The sequence below is a fragment of the Anomaloglossus baeobatrachus genome, chromosome 1 (assembly GCF_048569485.1).
Source record: "Anomaloglossus baeobatrachus isolate aAnoBae1 chromosome 1, aAnoBae1.hap1, whole genome shotgun sequence".
Lineage (NCBI taxonomy): Eukaryota > Metazoa > Chordata > Amphibia > Anura > Aromobatidae > Anomaloglossus > Anomaloglossus baeobatrachus.
Window position 1 is genome coordinate 476,579,452 of NC_134353.1, and position 19,318 is coordinate 476,598,769.

Sequence of the window (19,318 nt, forward strand, 5' to 3'; positions counted from 1 at the left end):
TTTTACAAATGGCAAATTATATAATATTGAAACCTGGGAATTACCCAAATAGGATATTTACAAAGCTTCTTTCATCACGTTTTGTGCACACCTTACGATCCGAATTTTGGATCAATACAATTGAAATACTATTAGTATTTTTTTATTATTCTTAAAGTCGTCCAATTGCCATGTATGAAAATGTATGCTTCAATGTAAAATGATGCTTTTACCCATTTTTGCTTAAATTCTACTTCAAATTCATTACAACTCTTGACTTGCTTTATCGAAATGAATGAGGGAATTGATATCAATTGACTGAAAGTGTTTAATCGTTTCTGGAGTAATTTATGCTATAGCTTTTAGATATCATCAGAACTATGCCTTGCATTTCAGATGTACAACTTCTCTACAGACGATTAAGCAGAAGGAAATTTAAAAATGTCTTTTATAGGGCCCTGCTGTACACCTCTCACAAGATCTTACCGCCTACTTCTGACATTTTAAAGGATTATTCCCATCTCAGTTTGCACTTCATATTAACTTCAATAACTTCATCCAGGCTCCAAACCCTGGACATGCAGCTACTGAAAAAGCCAAGAGTGTCTAAGCTACGCTGTTTCTGTAAGTCACAAAGAATTAAATGGGAATTACAGAGGCAGCATAGCACAGCAATCTATGCTGTTTCCATAACTTTGCATTGATAAGTTTGTGTTTTGTGCCAGTAAAACTTGCCGTCTTGTAACCAAACACAAATTAAAAGCAAACATAAGCAAAAGGATGGACAATGGACAATAGGGTCATACACGCAAGGATCAGCAAATGAGTTTACTTTGTTAAAATGATCTTCTAGTTAACCTGAAGATTAAACGTAAAAGAGAAAGGGTAAAAGCATGCCAAACCCATGCTGGACATAAAATGGGTATTTTTGTCCACCAAAAATTTTAGTTGAAAGCTATATCCAGCTAATCACTTACCTCTCACATACTCGAACTGTCCATGCTGCAATGATCCAGGATGAGATGCTGAAAACCAGAAGAACAGTGCCTGGACAGATGGTCATAAGAGTCTTCATTACAAAGCGAGTATTGAAATTGATCTTGTTGAGTGCACCAATGCTCCTTGATGAGGCATCAGTGAAAAGCTTGCTGTGAAGGAGCATAACTCGTCCAATTAAGTATAGCCTCAAAAACATGGGGATAGATAAGATGATATCTATGTCAGCATTGGCTACTGAAGTTGTATAATAGAAGGCCAGACGGGCTGTCCACGTAAAGGAGTATTGTCCAGGGATGGGATGAATGGCACAGATAGTCAACTCTAGGGTGATGAAAAATATCCGTTCATAGGTCATGGCTATTCTCCAATCATCTGCTCCATTGTCCACCATGAAAAGCTAAAAACAAAGAGAATTGTTTAGGTCAAAGAAAATAAGAATAAATGGTAAATATATGAGACATAATTATATTTTAGTAATAGAGAGTGAAAAGGAAAGAGATATATGAAGTTTGTCAATATCATTCTGTTACATGTTGGATTCAAGGGATACATTTTTGCCAACAGCTGAAGGCTGGCTTTACACTTGCGTCAGAAGGCCCTCCATTCAATAGGAGGGTCTATTGAAAGTTCCATCAATCATACAGGAAGAAAAAGTGCATCCTGCTACACCACTTTTTCAGCTAAAATAACGGAAAATCAAGTGAAAGTCAGACGTATCCTATAATAGTCAATAAGGTACATCTGGTACCTTTTGTGTCCATCATGGGCATGGATATGTGCAAATTTGAAGTTTGTTTTTATCTTTAAGCTAGATTTACCATTTTTACCAAAATTTTGGAGGAAAATTGAGGTGCAGGTTATAGTCCTAATGTACCTGGCTTGCTGTGAGGTGGGTGATGGCTGCTGTGGAGTGGGGTCTCAGGAGGCAGGAGCAGTGTCGCGCTGCAGGAAGCCGGTGGCAGCAGGACTAGTAAATATTTATTTCCCCATTAAAGAGAAATTAATATGCACTGCTCCCCACGCTCATAAACTGGCCCACCTCTTGGCGCCGATGTCAGTGATAGTTAATGACTGTGTGATTTTTACTATCAGTGACACTTGACACTGAGAGGTAGGCAAGATTATGGGCGTGGAGAGCAATGATTATTAATTTTCCTTTAATATGGAAATTAATATTCACTGCTCCTGACATAGCCGGCTTCCTGCAGAGGCGACCCTGCTCCTGTCTTTGGGGTGCCTGTGACTTGGGGCCTCTGATTTGGGGCAAATGGCAGTGACATCATGCACTGCCCATCACTTACATGTCGAAGTTTCTTCACAGCATCCGAAGAGGACACTGCACATTGAGGGAGTGGAGGGAAGGTGAATGGCATTGTTTCTTTTTTATGTATGTAGCATAATGAGAGCCTGGGTTGGGTTGGGTTACCAGGTTAAGCCCATGATGGGCGACATATATACCAGGATAAGGGACATATATACCAGGATGGGTACAGGATGGGGGACATATACAGAATGAAGGGGCCCAGGATGAGGAACATATACCAGGACGAGGGACATATTTACTAGGAAAGGGCCTAAGATAGGGGAACATATACCAAGATGAGAAAAAACTTTATGCTCGTGTAACGGGGTGCCAGGGGTGCATCGGGGATTGTAGTCGTGGCCCCTTTTTCTGTCAGGCTTACCCCCGGCTCCGCCGTCACTTTTGAGACAGGGGATTGTTCTGTGGGGCAGAGTGTGGTGGAAAAGAGCATACTTTCAGCCGCAGGAAGACTCTTCAGGCAGGGATCAGATAAACCAAATGACATCTTTATTGCACAGAGTTTCACAGACAGCTCAATGCACGGATTTTGTAGCGCACGGTCACAATTCCTGTCCGGGGAAATCTTTCCTTGTTGTCTCCTCTAGTGGGGATGTGCCCGGCTACTCCACTTCACCTAGGCTCCCACTCCGGCTATCACAGACTGGACCCACACCAATTCTGCTTCACCCTTGAGGACACTTCTTCTCTTCTTCCCTTCTTTCTTTCTTTCTTTCTGCCCACTCAGCTCCACACTCTGCCCCTGGCTGTTCCTTCTCCCCCGTCCCGGAATCAACTGACTTTTACACACACACACACACTCTCTTTCTCCCTAAGCTGCCGGCTCCTCCTCCCTCCTGCACAGTTTCTATGAGGACAGCCGTCCCACTCGGCCACTAGGGGAAACCCAGCTATACAGTGCAATTACAATAAAACATCAACATAAAACATCAACAGCTTTGTCTACCCCAGCGGGGGTATCTTCAGGGGAAACACTGCACCTCTTTGTAAGGGGTCTGCCCACCCCTTACATTCCTCCCCTCTTTAAGCCTAAGGCTCCCGGCAAGGCTCGAACCTGAAAACACAATTTAGCAGCAAGGCAAACTTTGGATAAAACTTTAAAACCTTCATAAACAAAGTCAACCACTGAGCGCCCAAGTTCTGCGCCCGGAGTCCCTCCTGGGAGCTCCCGGTCTTTGTAGGCAGTGTGCCCGGAGGCCTTCAGCAGGCACTCCCGGTCTTTGCTGGTCTTCTGCCCGGAGGCTTTCACGGCACTCCCGGTCTTTGTAGATAGGAGGACAAACAATAAAGTCTTCCTTAACATCACGGAGGGAGCCCCTGGCTCAGTCCAGCATCAGGCTCCTTCCGGGCTCGGTAACTTAAACATGGTTGCAAACTGTGGAACTTTTCCGGCTCTTTAACAACATCGGTCTTCAACACGAACATGTCCATCACCTCCGGTCGTTACGGGTCACTCGGGATGGTAAGCGCGCTGCCATTCGGCCCACTGAGCCCTCACATAATCGGAAAGGGACTGACCTGGCAAGCGGCGCAGCCTCCGGAACGGTTCGTAGTTGACTGGTGGTTCTGGTGCCTCTGTCTCCGGTTTTGCCTCTTCAACCCCCGACGGGGGTGACGGGGTCGCTGAACGGGACGGACGGGGACTACCCACGACGATCACCGGGTGTGTGACCATACTCTGGTGGATCGCTAACACCGCCGGTGTCCCCTTGTCTGGGTCAGCACTCAGTCCTGTCATGACTTCTGGCGACACCGCCAGCGTGTTTCTCGGCCGGGAAATCTCAGCCAGCACCGGTCTCTGCTGTGTACGTCTCCGGTACTGACACTCTTCCCATCCGATCTCTTGCAGACCTTCCTGTAATGGCGCCGGGAACGGTGGAGATGCTGGGGAAGGTGGAGGCGGGCCTTCTTTTCCCGCTCTTGTATACGCTCCACCCCCAGTCTCACACATTAAATCGACCCAGCATAGGCGACTCTTCTTTTTTTCTGTAACGCCGCCCACTTCACATGTCTTCATCAGCATCCTGGGGCCAGCACCTCCCCTCTTTGAGCGGCGCACTCCGCACTTCTTTTTCTTCACCGGCCAGCCCCAGGCTTTTCTTTTGGCGCCAATTCTTTGCGCGCCCACTGTGTTCATGAAGACGGCAGCCATCTTTCCGCCATCTTGTGCCCGGTCCAACGCCTTAGGCACCACTTGTTCTTCCCACCATGGAATCGGGACCCTTCGCCAATAATCCGGATCCTGTGCCCTAGGCACCACTTGGTCTCCATCTTCTTGGATTGGGACCCCTTGCATATAATCCGGATCCTGCCGACTACGCCACATGTAACGGGGTGCCAGGGGTGCCTCGGGGATTGTAGTCGTGGCCCCTTTTTCTGTCAGGCTTACCCCCGGCTCCGCCATCACTTTTGAGACAGGGGATTGTTCTGTGGGGCAGAGTGTGGTGGAAAAGAGCATACTTTCAGCCGCAGGAAGACTCTTCAGGCAGGGATCAGATAAACCAAATGACATCTTTATTGCACAGAGTTTCACAGACAGCTCAATGCACGGATTTTGTAGCGCACGGTCACAATTCCTGTCCGGGGAAATCTTTCCTTGTTGTCTCCTCTAGTGGGGATGTGCCCGGCTACTCCACTTCACCTAGGCTCCCACTCCGGCTATCACAGACTGGACCCACACCAATTCTGCTTCACCCTTGAGGACACTTCTTCTCTTCTTCCCTTCTTTCTTTCTTTCTTTCTGCCCACTCAGCTCCACACTCTGCCCCTGGCTGTTCCTTCTCCCCCGTCCCGGAATCAACTGACTTTTACACACACACACACTCTCTTTCCCCCTAAGCTGCCGGCTCCTCCTCCCTCCTGCACAGTTTCTATGGGGACAGCCGTCCCACTCGGCCACTAGGGGAAACCCAGCTATACAGTGCAATTACAATAAAACATCAACATAAAACATCAACAGCTTTGTCTACCCCAGCGGGGGTATCTTCAGGGGAAACACTGCACCTCTTTGTAAGGGGTCTGCCCACCCCTTACACTCGGACACACATATATGACAGAGGTCAAAGAAAAAAATCAATGTTGTAGGTTTCTTTTAGCTGCTCATTTTATTGGTGCAAAGGATAAAACATGTTTCTGATGTTTCGGCCCCAATCCCAGGCCTTTGTCAAAGAAATGAATCTATCCAAAAAGGAAATGGGAAGGGTAAATGGTGGACTTGTATACAGGTATTATACATGGATCACTTCTATACAGGTATTAAGTTAACAAGATTTGCCTTTGCTGCAGCCAAAGGTTTTATATGTGTGGATGTTCGAAGGTCCTGGAGTGATAAGAATATAAAGACTGAAAAAAAAGGAGTGAAAAAAGGAGTGGTGACCACAGACCCCCCCCCCCCCCTTCACGGGAACCACCACTGCACAGATCTTCTAATGAGCGGTGTCCAGCACACTCTGAAAAATGGCTTCTTGCCCCTCCTCCTTTTTATCACTTCCTCATATTAAGGCGACATTGAGTCTCAGCAATCCCTGAAGAGGGAGCATATTATAGCCTCCTTAAAAGTTATTCCAGCTACAAGCGTACAGCTCGGCTCAACCCAGACTAGCATATAGAGTTTACCAGGGTTTCCCCTAGATCAAAGCTCCACGGGTGTCCGTGCATCTCAGTAGTGTGCTCTATACTTCTCCTGCTGGGGCGACTTTTTCAGAGTCTATATATTCTTATTGCATCAGGACCTTCAAACGTCCACACATATAGAACCTTTGGCTGCAGCAAAGGCATATGTTGTTTACTTAATACCTGTATACAAGTGATCACAAGTCCACCCTCTACCTTCCCTTCTCCTTTTCGCATAGATTAATTTCTTTGTCAAAGGCTTGGGATTGGGGCCGAAACATCAGAACCTTGCTTTGTCCTTTGCACCAATAAAATGAGCAGCTAAAACAAACCTACAAAAATATAGAGAACCCCGGCACACAAAAAGTGAAACTTGAAATAACTTTTATTCAGTTTTTATTCAGTTTTTTATGTTGACGTTTCGGCAAAAATTGCCTTTTTCAAAACTAAAGAAATAAACATATATACAATTATTAGTACCATAAATACATAGGATATTATTAATCATATCCATATAAATCATGATAACATCATATATACCTAATAAAGTCATGGAAAAATGTATATCTTGTGAAGAATGTTATCATGATTTATATGGATATGATTAATAATATCCTATGTATTTATGGTACTAATAATTGTATATATGTTTATTTCTTTAGTTTTGAAAAAGGCAATTTTTGCCGAAACGTCAACATAAAAAACTGAATAAAAACTGAATAAAAGTTATTTCAAGTTTCACTTTTTGTGTGCCGGGGTTCTCTATATTTTTATACGTGTAATTTCCCCTGAGCACCTTTACTCAGTGAGCCGGACTTTCACTCAGTGTTATCTAAAACAAACCTACAGTCTTGATTTTTTTTCTTTGACATCTGTCATATACTGTATGTGTGTCCGAGCATAAGTTTTTTTCTGTTGCTGTTTTTTACTCTGGGGCACCAGTCTAACAGTTGAGCCTGATTCTATTCTTCTTTATATACCAGGATGAAGGACATTTATACCAGGAAGGGGCACATAATTGGTAACATATATACCAAGATGAGTGACATATACAGCTCTGGCAAAAATTAAGAGACCGCTGCACAGTTTTATAACAATCAGCTTCTCTACATGTCGATTCCAGTGTCAGTTGAATTCCAACCAGAGTCCACCTCATTCTACCAGCCAAGAGTGGCATAAGGTAACAAAAAAGCAGTACGAAAGACTGGTGGAAATCATGCCAAGATGCATGAAAGCTGTGATTAAAAATCATGGTTATTCCACAAAATATTGATTTCTGAACTCTTCCTGAGTTAAAACATTAGTATTGTTGTTTCTAAATGATGATGAACTTGTTTTCTTTGCATTTTTTCAGGTCTGAAAGCAATGCATTGTTTTGTTATTTTGACCATTTCGCATTGTCAGAAAATAATTATAAATTTTTTTGCTTGGAAATTCGGAGACATATCAGTAGTTTATAGAATAAAAGAACAATTTACAGTTTACTCAAAAATATAAAGAGAAAAATCTGAAAAACTGAACATTTTGCAGTGGTCTCTTAATTTTTGCCAGAGCTGAATACCAGGATGGAGGACATATAGACCAAGAAGGGGTCCAGGATGGTAGACATTAATACAGAGTTGGGGACATTACTCCCATAACAGTGTCAGCGGCAGATCCCCTATAACAGTGCATCATGGCCGCATTTTTTGCTTCAAATTATTTTCCTATTTTTCTCCTCCAAAACCTTGGTGTGTCTTATGGTCCGATGCGTTTTATTGTCCAAAAAATACGGTAATTGATAGTGTCTTTCTCATGATGAAGTGCTCTGATATCACTTTGCCCTTTGGTCAATACATGCAAATGGTATCAAAAAGACATTATAATGGAAACTTAAAGGGCATTTTTGGTTATTTGCCCTTAGCTAATAGATCACCCTTTAGAGTTATTAAGATAAACAAACTGGTTAGGTTGGGTTGTTCAGATACTTTTGTGGCGCCCCTGGGCTTCAGGCGCCACAGGGTATTACACCACTTTTCAGGGGTAATATCTATCCCAGGTCAGGAGGGGGTTAACCTGCCGATGTCTTCACAAAACACACACATACAACAGCAAGGTGCTTACTCACAGGGGGTTGGACTAGGGCAGACAGGGTAGCCAGCCATCACAAAGCATGGGACTTCCCCAGTCGCTAGGACAACCATCGGGGTCGGGCAACACATGGGGTAGAAGTAGGCGCAACCATCACCCTTTAGACAGAACCTTTCTGGGCACAGCTTGGGATAACACCTAGCACTGACAACTGGAGTTAGTGTTTCTCTCTCTTCGTGGGCCTGTGGCTTAGAGCAGGAGGTTCAGCCCGTGGTCCGGATAACAACTGAGGGACACTTCACTAGAAGACTTTCACGGGCGCCGGCGGTGACCGCCGACGATCCGGGATCGGCTGGAGCCCATCGTGGCAGAGATTAGTACTCTGGGGCAGCGCCTGAACAACCTGTGAGTAAAGAGACTTGGAACCGCAACCCCTGCCTCTGCCTCTCCCTTTCCGGCGCTGTCGCTTAGCGCTGCGGCACCAACAGGGACTACCATCACCCCATCATCCTCCCTGGGGTAATCCCGCTCCGCCTGTGGAAAGCAATACCATCCCGGCTGCACCCAACATCTGCCCCGCTGAGAGACCCTGCAGTGGCCGCCCCCATCCCTGGCCGCGTACCACAGGTGGCGTCACGATCATCTAATAGACTTTCCTCCCCGTCACCCTCTTCCTCCGCTCCCAACTACCGCCAGCATCCTTCCTACCACCCACTACCCTCCTTTCTGTACGCCTCGGGGCAACGGAACCAGGCCAGGCCACCCCGTGACATCGAAGATGATCTGCACCCCTAGCCTGGCGACGAGTAGGTTAAAACACCTGCCCAGTGGGGCACTACACTTTCACTTAGATATTTTTCTACTAGGTTTTGTTCTTAAGATGTTTCTTGATTACAATTGCTTTATTGAGACCTTATTTATCATTTATCTGCCACTAAGGCGGGCTTTACATGCTGCGACATCGCTAGCAATTGCTATCGATGTCGAGCGCAATAGCACCCGCCCCCGTCGCACATGCGATATGTGGTGATTGCTGCCGTAGCGAATATTATCGCTACGGCAGTTTCACATGCACATACCTGGTCGACAACGTCGCTGTGACCGCCGAACAATATCTCCTTCAAGGGGGAGGTGCGTTCGGCGTCACAGCGACGTCACTAAGCGGCCGGCCAATAGAAGCGGAGGGGCGGAGATGAGCGGGACATAACATCCCGCCCACCTCCTTCCTTCCGCATTGTCGGTGGAGGCAGGTAAGGAGATGTTTGTCGTTCCTGCGGTGTCACACACAGCGATGTGTGGTGCTGCAGGAGCGACGAACAACATCGTACCGGCAGCAGCAGCGATCTTATGAAAAGGAGCGACGTGTCACGATCAATGATTTTTGACGTTTTTGCGATCGGTGATCGTCGCTCCTAGGGTTTACACGCTGCGGTCAGTAACGGCGCCGGATGTGCGTCACTAATGACGTGACCCCGACGATATATCGTTACCAATGTCGCAACGTGTAAAGCCCGCCTAAGAGAATGAGGAAAAGAAAAAATCTTTCGCAGTAGCTCATGACAAAGGTATCTCAATAGCTACACTCTATATAGACAGTGCCTGGTGGGTACCCCATGCTCCACTCCAAGAAGAAGTGGCCCTCTTTGCACGTGTTGACAGGAAGGGGGAATTTTGCAGCTTTATCTGCTGTGCCCCTTCTCTCCCACAAACTCATACACATGCTACACCATTGACTATTGATATATGCTACTAGTTATTCCAGCACTTACCCATTTACTGTACATTGATATTTACACTAATTCATATAACAAAGGCGCCAAGTTAGGTCTTATGTGGCAAAAGTACATGGTGGCAAATGAAAAATTGTAGTGTAAGGAATAAAAAAGGCTCTAAATAAACAGAATGCCAAGCTATGAAATTTACTTATATTATAGATTTTTTTTCTATAATTTATATTATATATTACATTTTTTTTACTGATTAGTAAAAGCATAGGCTCTGTCACATACAACATATGACACTCGTGATATTATAAGCCATCTGTGAACGGCACAACATGTTGCAGTGGGGTACAGAATCTTGAATTTATGTCTTGGTAGATTCAGAGTGATGGGTATGCAGTATCTGATAAGCACTTCATGCCCATGTAAAATATATTTATATCATGCAGGGTCATTGATAGTATGAATCATTCTTATGGCTCCGTGGGTCGCAGCACTAACATGAGGCATGTCGTCCATGCATTCTTCTGTATGCCAATCACAAAATAACGATCTAATGTTTATTATGAGTGATCTGTATACAAAGAAAGAAACATACTGTGTCCTCCCAGCATTCCCCCCACCCCAAGTGATATAATTGGTTTCCATAGCAACAACACAAATACAGAAGCAAGTGCTTTTTCAGTCAGAGCTAAGCCACTATGCGAGATGTTTTTGGCAATCTTATCAACAGATCTATACCATTACTATTAGGCTACCTTCATGCGTCTAAAAAAAATTTCCCAAAACGCAAAAAAAAAATCCTTATTATCATCTGCAGCAAAACCATGGCAAAACCCCCAGTCATAGCCTAGCAAAAACTCCTGCAGGGAATACCAATGGCACACAAATGGTGTTTGATGGATGGCATTAACTACATCAGACATAGGCAAAATGTGGCCTATGGGCCACATGCAGCTCTTTGGCTGTTCTGGTGTGGCCTGTGGACTGGGAGAGCTAAAATGTTTTATGCAGTGGAGTCCCTCACCACGTGGTTGGCATACACATGATATCTCACTTGGTATCTGTATCCTCCACTTCTTACATCGATATTCCAAGTCCAGTAAGCCTAGCAAAAAGAAGGATTTCGGTTGTGCCTCAAACCAGGCATCCGTAGCAGCCATGGCATCAGAAATGATGTGAAAGTTGGTACCCTTGAGGTGTTTCTTCAGGTTTGGAAACAGATGATAGTTGGAGGGAGCTAGATCTGGTGAATAAGTTGGGTGGTAAACCAGCTGGAAGCCCAGCTCTGCCAGTTTTGCCGTGGTCGCTTGTGAAATGTGAGCAGAGGCGTTGTCTTGCAGGAACAAAATTCCTTTGGACAGCTTTCCGTGCCTTTCAACCTTCAGAGCTGCTTTCAATTGGTCCAAAAGTTCAATGTAATGCATTGATGGTGGAACCCTTTTGAAAGTAGTCCACTAGCAGCATGCCCTCCTCATCAAAGAACACAGACGTCATCACCTTAGTGGCTGACTTTTGCACCCTGAATTTTTTTGGACAAGGAGAACTACTGTGCCTCCACTCTTTTGACTGTTCCTTGTTTTCAGGGTCATAAAAATAAATCCAGATCTCATCCATAGTGACCAGTCGATCCAGGAAGTTCTTATCAGTCTGGAAATGCTGACAAATGGACCATTAAGTTTTCACTCACATGCTTCTCTGACCTGTTGTCAAACATTTGGGGACCCACTTGGCAGATAGCTTCCTCATGTCCAAATGTTCATGGATAATGACACAAACACATTCAAGGGAAATCCCTATGAAGTTTGCTATTGCTTTAGCTGAAATGCGTTGATTCTCCAGTATGAGGTTGTGCACAGCATCGACGATCTCCGGAACAACAACCACTCTTGCTCGTCCAGGATGTTCATCATTGGTGCTGAAGTGGCCTAGCTTAAATTTGGCAACCGAGTTCTTAACTGTGGAATATGAAGGGCATTGATCCCCCAATGTCTGTGACATATTACAATGAATATCCTTCGCAGACTTTCCTTTCAGAAACAAGAATTTTATCATTCCTCAGTTGCTGTGAATATCACATTAGACTCCGCCATTTTGTTTTCCCGCATGCGTAGAACACTTATAAACCTACAAACTTCCCATTGATGGGAAAGTCCCAAGGAAAAACAGCAAAAAAACAAAAACTAGGTGACCCCCCAAATAAGTAGATAAAATATAAATATAAATAGGGGAACACCTATTTATAGTGTTCCCCTATTTATATTTCTATTTTATCTATTTATTTGAGGTCACCTAGTTTTTATTTTTGGTGCGTAGAACACTGTAGCCATAAGCAACATACACAAAATTTTGAAAACTTATATGAGACACATAAGGCGTTCATGTGAGGTAACATTTGTTACCATAGAAACAAAGAGCACAAGAGAGTGGTGTTTTAATGCCGCGCCAATGGATCACTTCAGATGATGTTCAGACCAGTGTTACTTTATTGTTTTCCAGGTCAACGCGTTTCTGGGGCATCTGCCCCCTTCATCAGGACCACCAAAGAAACAGATAACATCCAATCTGTCTAGTACAGACAATGTATACAATATATAGACACATTGACATCACAGGCACATCCCCTAAAGAAAAAAACGAGCGGGAAGGACTGCCACGTTGCATGGAATGACGTCAAACAACCACTTAACATAAAAAAAAAAAAAAAAAAAAAAAAAAAACCAACACAACAAATAAAAATAAAAATAAAGATTCATCCATATTTGACATGTATTAACATATATTTCCTTATACAGGGATACACATTATTTTCCGTATTGTGTAAAAGAGAAATAAATATATATATATGTGCACAATAAAAGACAAATAAAGAAAAGTGTGTAAAACCATTCATCTGCAATATGTGAAATAATACGTGTACACCCATGAATATTAAACTTGTCTTATACGCCGGACAAGTCAGCGATTTCACAAGGGAGGGATGAGAACCCTCGATTTAATATGTGTAATCCACTTCAGACATTTCAAAGCCACGGCATTATAACCTGCCGCCACCTGTGCTTTTACATCTTTCAACCACCACCATGAAACAGCAAGTGCAGTGTGCCTAACGAAAGAACTAAAGAGATTCAGAAGAACCGCTTCTGATCTGTGAACTCAGACCGCAGTTCAACCCAGGACAAGACCGTGGGAAAAAAAGCAAGAGAGCATGCGCCGAAGCAAAGTACAGGTAATGAGCCGGCACAAGTTCACGGGAGTGCAGGAGCGTGGGAACCAAAACCATTACGCATGCTCAGCCAATCTAATTCATAGACGCCCTGCAACAACCTATAGAACCCGTATAACCTCAGACTTTGAGCCGACCATGAGATTACTCATGATCGCGCTAAGATCATACTAGGGTCAAAGAAACCACAAAACTAACAATAGTGATTTAAGAGCACATCGCCTGTGAACCGGCGAGAATCACAAACCCCCGTGTGGGACAAACAGATAGAATATGGTACAACCTTAAAAATCAGGGTATTTAACCATTAAATTTTTAAGGTTGTACCATATTCTATCTGTTTGTCCCACACGGGGGTTTGTGATTCTCGCCGGTTCACAGGCGATGTGCTCTTAAATCACTATTGTTAGTTTTGTGGTTTCTTTGACCCTAGTATGATCTTAGCGCGATCATGAGTAATCTCATGGTCGGCTCAAAGTCTGAGGTTATACGGGTTCTATAGGTTGTTGCAGGGCGTCTATGAATTAGATTGGCTGAGCATGCGTAATGGTTTTGGTTCCCACGCTCCTGCACTCCCGTGAACTTGTGCCGGCTCATTACCTGTACTTTGCTTCGGCGCATGCTCTCTTGCTTTTTTTCCCACGGTCTTGTCCTGGGTTGAACTGCGGTCTGAGTTCACAGATCAGAAGCGGTTCTTCTGAATCTCTTTAGTTCTTTCGTTAGGCACACTGCACTTGCTGTTTCATGGTGGTGGTTGAAAGATGTAAAAGCACAGGTGGCGGCAGGTTATAATGCCGTGGCTTTGAAATGTCTGAAGTGGATTACACATATTAAATCGAGGGTTCTCATCCCTCCCTTGTGAAATCGCTGACTTGTCCGGCGTATAAGACAAGTTTAATATTCATGGGTGTACACGTATTATTTCACATATTGCAGATGAATGGTTTTACACACTTTTCTTTATTTGTCTTTTATTGTGCACATATATATATATTTATTTCTCTTTTACACAATACGGAAAATAATGTGTATCCCTGTATAAGGAAATATATGTTAATACATGTCAAATATGGATGAATCTTTATTTTTATTTTTATTTGTTGTGTTGGTTTTTTTTTTTTTTTTTTTTTTTTTTTTTTTTTTTTTTTTTTTTTTTTTTATGTTAAGTGGTTGTTTGACGTCATTCCATGCAACGTGGCAGTCCTTCCCGCTCGTTTTTTTCTTTAGGGGATGTGCCTGTGATGTCAATGTGTCTATATATTGTATACATTGTCTGTACTAGACAGATTGGATGTTATCTGTTTCTTTGGTGGTCCTGATGAAGGGGGCAGATGCCCCAGAAACGCGTTGACCTGGAAAACAATAAAGTAACACTGGTCTGAACATCATCTGAAGTGATCCATTGGCGCGGCATTAAAACACCACTCTCTTGTGCTCTCTGTTATCTACCGTTTTGGTGGCTGCAGCCTTGGATTGTGTGATACATGCGATTACAGTAGTTGTGGCTTCTCACAACTACATCTGGTGAGTAGTTTCACTCCCCCACCCCCACCCCTCACATATTGGGGTAAGACCCTATGCGCTTGTTTTTCCACAGCTTTTTCTCCGTGTTACCATAGAAACAAAAAAAGAGCACAAAGCCAAAGACTTATCAGCAGCTTCACGTAAAAGATATATATAAATAGAGGGTCACACTTGGGTATCTGGGGTCCACAGGAGGGGTTAACTCTAGGGGCTACACTACAACTATATACAAATATCTGCCCCCACACAGCCTCCTACACACAGCAGAAACCTCCACACATCCTCCTATTAACAGCAGAAGCCCCCACATAGCCTCCTAAACACAGCAGGAGCCTGCACACAGCCTCCTATACACAACAGTAGCCTTCACACAGCACCCTATACACAGCAGAAGCCCCCCCACATCATCCTATACAGAGCAGGAGCCCCCACACAGCCTTTTATACATAGCAGGAGCCCCCACACAGTCTCCTATATAGAACAGGAGCCCCCACACAGCCTCCTACGCACATCAGAAGCCCCCATACAGCCTCATATACACAAGAGGAGCCTTCACACAGCCTCCTATACACGCAGGAGCCCCCCACAGCATCCTATACAGAGCAGGAACCCCCACACAGCCTCTCATACACAGCAGGAGCCCCCATTCAGTCTCCTTTATAGAGGAGGAGCCCCAACATAGCATCTTACGCACATTAGAAGCCCCCATACAACCTCCTATACACAGCAATAGCCCCCACACAGCCTCCTACACACATCAAGAGTCCCCACATAGCCTCCTACACACAGCAGGTGCCCCCACATAACCTTCTATACACAGCAGGAACACCCACACAGCCTGCTATACACAGCAGGAGTTCCCACACACCATGCTACATACAGCAAGAGCCCCTGCACAGCCTCCTATGCACAGCAACAGCAGGAGCCCCCACATAGCCTCCTATGCACAACAGTTTCCTATATACAGCAGGAACCCTTACACAGGTTCCTATACACAGTAGGGGCCTCCATATAGACTCCTATATTCAGCAGGGGTCCCCACATAGCCCCCTATATACAACAGAAGCCCTGACATATCCCATGCAGACATTAAAACAGATTATACTAACCTAGTCCTGATTCCCAACACCGTGATGCAATGATGTCACCGCGCTGCCCTTGTGGGTACACGAGACCTGTAACGGTGTGTGGCTTAGCAGACGGGCAGTGATAGAGCATGGAGTTCTTGCTCCATGCTCTGTCACAGGATTGAATTGTATCAGGGACAACGTGACACTGGCACACTTCAGTGCGGTGGTCGCAGACGTTCAGTGCCGAAGCGCTGGATCTTTGATGCCACCGAAACCCTTTCTGGCGGGTTCCCTCTATGTCGGGTATGGGGGCTCAATGGGGCATTGAGAAGGGTCTCAGTGTGCCAAATTGACGCTGGATAGATGATAAATACATATCAGACAGATAGATAGATAGATAGATAGATAGATAGATAGTTGGATAGGTAGATAGTTGGATAGATAGAAAGCTATAAAGAAAGATAGATAGATAGATAGATAGATAGGATAGATTGTTTTATATATATATATATATATATATATATATATATATATATATATATATATATCAGTATATATATATATACATATATATATATATACTGTATATGTAGGGATTGATAGAATGGATGTATTGACAGTCAGACAGCTAGATATTGCACACTTATACAGGGCATACACGTATCTTATACATAACTCATACAGACAGCACATAATACATTACAGATATGACTGACACACAGCACAATATACTCACCTACATATGGTAAAAGCCTTTCTCCTTCCTAGTCTCCAGGAGAGCAGTAGGTCTTTAGAAGTAGCATCTCTGGCAGGAGCCCTGCAGATGCCCCTCCCCCCTCTCTCTCTGGTGAAGACGGTCGAAGACCGGATGCTGAGCTCAGAGCAGGCGAGGGCGCCCTCTGCTGGAACCTGTGCAGAGCTGGAGAATAAAGGACACAGCACAGAGGAGGGGAGGGCGCACTCTGCAGGAGCCTGTGCAGAGTGGCAGCAGCAACTTAAAGTGAATTGGTGTATTCCTGCGGCACTCCCTCTGCATTCTGCTGGCTGGAGCCCTGTGCGACCGCACCACTTGCACATAGCTAAAGCCGGCCATGATCAAGATACAAGGGCTGAATAACAGCAGTCTGACTTACTGCTTTATATAAACTTTATAAAAAGAAGTAAATTATATGGATTTCATTAGCTGTTTCAGATAAGAATACACGTTACAATAAGCCTTATCGTAACATATATTAATAGTAGCAGCTAGTCAGTATACTTAATTCTGCTCAATATTAAACCCCTTAACTTATGACTATGTTCGTGATAACTTGCCTCCTTGTCTTTGATACTGGCTTCCCCGCCAAGCACACATCTTTCCCAGCAAATGATGGCTGTGATATTTAGCCATCATTTGCCACTTACAGCCACAGGTAGTGGGTAGTCATAGTGTTGGGAGCATAAAAAGGTAGATTTAAGTTTTTCACAATTTTTCACAATTTTTGACATGCGTAGTACAGTGGTAATTTCAAATCATGACTCCCGTGACTTTCCTATCCTACTGTACAGGAAAGGCAAGAGAAGTGAAATTTAGACTTATAACTGTATTCCCCATGCCATTGTGGTGACCATTAGTGATGAGCAAAGAAAAAACTGCTTGAGTGCTTGTTAGTCAATTCGAGCAGGTTCAACATTTAGACGATTCAAGTAACAAGTATAATGGAAGTCAATGGATTGACAACACCCCAAAGGCAACTGGGAAGAGCCGGGCAAAGCAACAGAACTGGCGCAACTACGGTACTGGATGCACTAATTCTGAGGCAGCTGCGGGATGCTATTTTTATGCTGGGAAGGGCCAAATAACCATAGGCTTTTCCAGCTTGGTTATACCCGCAGCTGTCTACGTCACCTTAGCTGGTTATCAAAAATAGGTGGGACCATTTTTTTAAAAAAAAAATTTATTTATTAAGTTAAACAAGGCTAAAAACAACTTTTATTGCCACAGGAAAGGCACTAAAGAGTAAAAGTGTATAAACCCTGATGTAATCTAAGCTTCTCCTTCCTACATCAACTCTCCCTGAACTAATGCCAGAGGAGAGTGTGCCGAGCATTGCACCCTCAAGTCTCATATAGGACCCGATGATGCGATACAGCCGACCAAGCACAATAATGCCAATAAACAGTAGACAGTCGTGAAACATGCGGGGCGGGGACTGAAGCTTTTGCTTGATCACCCGCGATACTCGATTGAATAACAAACATACCCAAACTCTCTCACTTATCACTAGTGACTATCTCTGAAGCAGAATGGAAAGGCAATCTCATTAGAGGAGGAAGCAGAGAACAATTGAAAGACATTGGTTAGGGTAATTTTGCATTAGAAATTAATAGTCACTTTCTACTCCCGAGGTTGAGGATTTCTCTAATAAGTAACAAAAGTGTTTTTTCCCCCCCGTAAATCAATAGTAGAGAGAAGATATGAAACTTTATAATAAATGTTACTACAGAAAAATGACTCTTTCTCCTCCTAGACTGATCATTCATTTTCAATACACTGAGATGGCATTTCAGCTCACTGATGGATGAGATTATGGTCGCTGCTCAAAAAAAATCCATGAAACAGGGTATTGAGAATGATTTCAGGACAATTGAGTATACAATTAAAGGGGTAGTCTCAAGTTTGGAAGTTATCACTTAATCACATTGAATAGGGAATAACTTCCCAACGGCTGATTGTGCAACCGCTGAGACTCCCACTGATCCCAAGAACTGGTACTCTGAAACGCCCCATATGAATGGAGTGATGGATGACCATGTACACTACCGCTCCATTAATTCAGTGCTCAGCTCGTCTGCTGCACTCTCATAGAATGAGTGGAGTGGCAGTGCATATGATCGACCACATCTCCATTCACATGGAGCTCTTTAAAGCACCACTCCGTCATTTTTATTTTTTATAGTGCTGTGCAGGTGCTTTAAATAAAAAGCCTCATACCCGTGTTTTTATAATCCCCCTTCAATATTTTCATGCTTTTTTGGTGCTGCTCCAGCCTCGCGACACCAACTTGTGACTATAACTTCTGATTGGCTTGAAGTCAAAAGTTATGTCACAATCTCTCAATGCAAGTCTATGAGAGACAGAACAAGGTCAGAACGAGGCTCTCATAGAGCTGTATTTGTAACCAGCATTGATAGAAGGTTAAGCCACCAGAGGGTGAGTATAAGACAGAGTTCAGGGGACTTAAACGTAGCACCACTTCCGGGGGTGAAGAAATGAGACAAAACAGCATCGGGGTGTAGGGACACTTGCTGCAGAGCCCTAGGTAATTTTACCCTTATACTGCTATACTGTTATGGATGTTACAGTGCCTTGCGAAAGTATTCAGCCCCCTTGAATTTATCAACCTTTTCCCACATTTCAGGCTTCAAACATAAAGATAAAAATGTTAATGTTATGGTGAAGAATCAACAAGTGGGACACAATTGTGAAGTTGAACGAAATGTATTGCTTATTTTGAACTTTTTTAAAAACTAAATAATTGAAAAGTGGCGCGAGCAATTATTATTCATCCCCTTTAAGTTAATACTTTGCAGCGCCATCTTTTGCTGCGATTACACCTGCAAGTCGCTTGGGGTATGTGTCTATCAGTTTTGCACATCGAGAGACTGAAATTCTTGCCCATTCTTCCTTTGCAAACAGCTGGAGCTGAGTGAGGTTTGATGGAGAATATTTGTGAACAGCAGTTTTCAGCTCTTTCCACAGATTCTTGATTGGATTCAGGTCTGGACTTTGACTTGGCCATTCTAACACCTGGAT

The 19,318-nt window shown here is 43.9% G+C and overlaps 1 protein-coding gene across 1 annotated transcript in view; it reads right to left on the reverse strand.

The window, feature by feature from the left end:
• Nucleotides 1-19,318, reverse strand: part of KCNN1 (potassium calcium-activated channel subfamily N member 1) — a 206,299-nt gene that overhangs the window by 105,072 nt on the left and 81,909 nt on the right. The window contains exon 4 of the mRNA XM_075314848.1: nucleotides 957-1,375. Within this exon, the coding sequence (XP_075170963.1) occupies nucleotides 957-1,375 (419 nt within the window). The remainder of the gene's footprint in view (nucleotides 1-956; nucleotides 1,376-19,318) is intronic.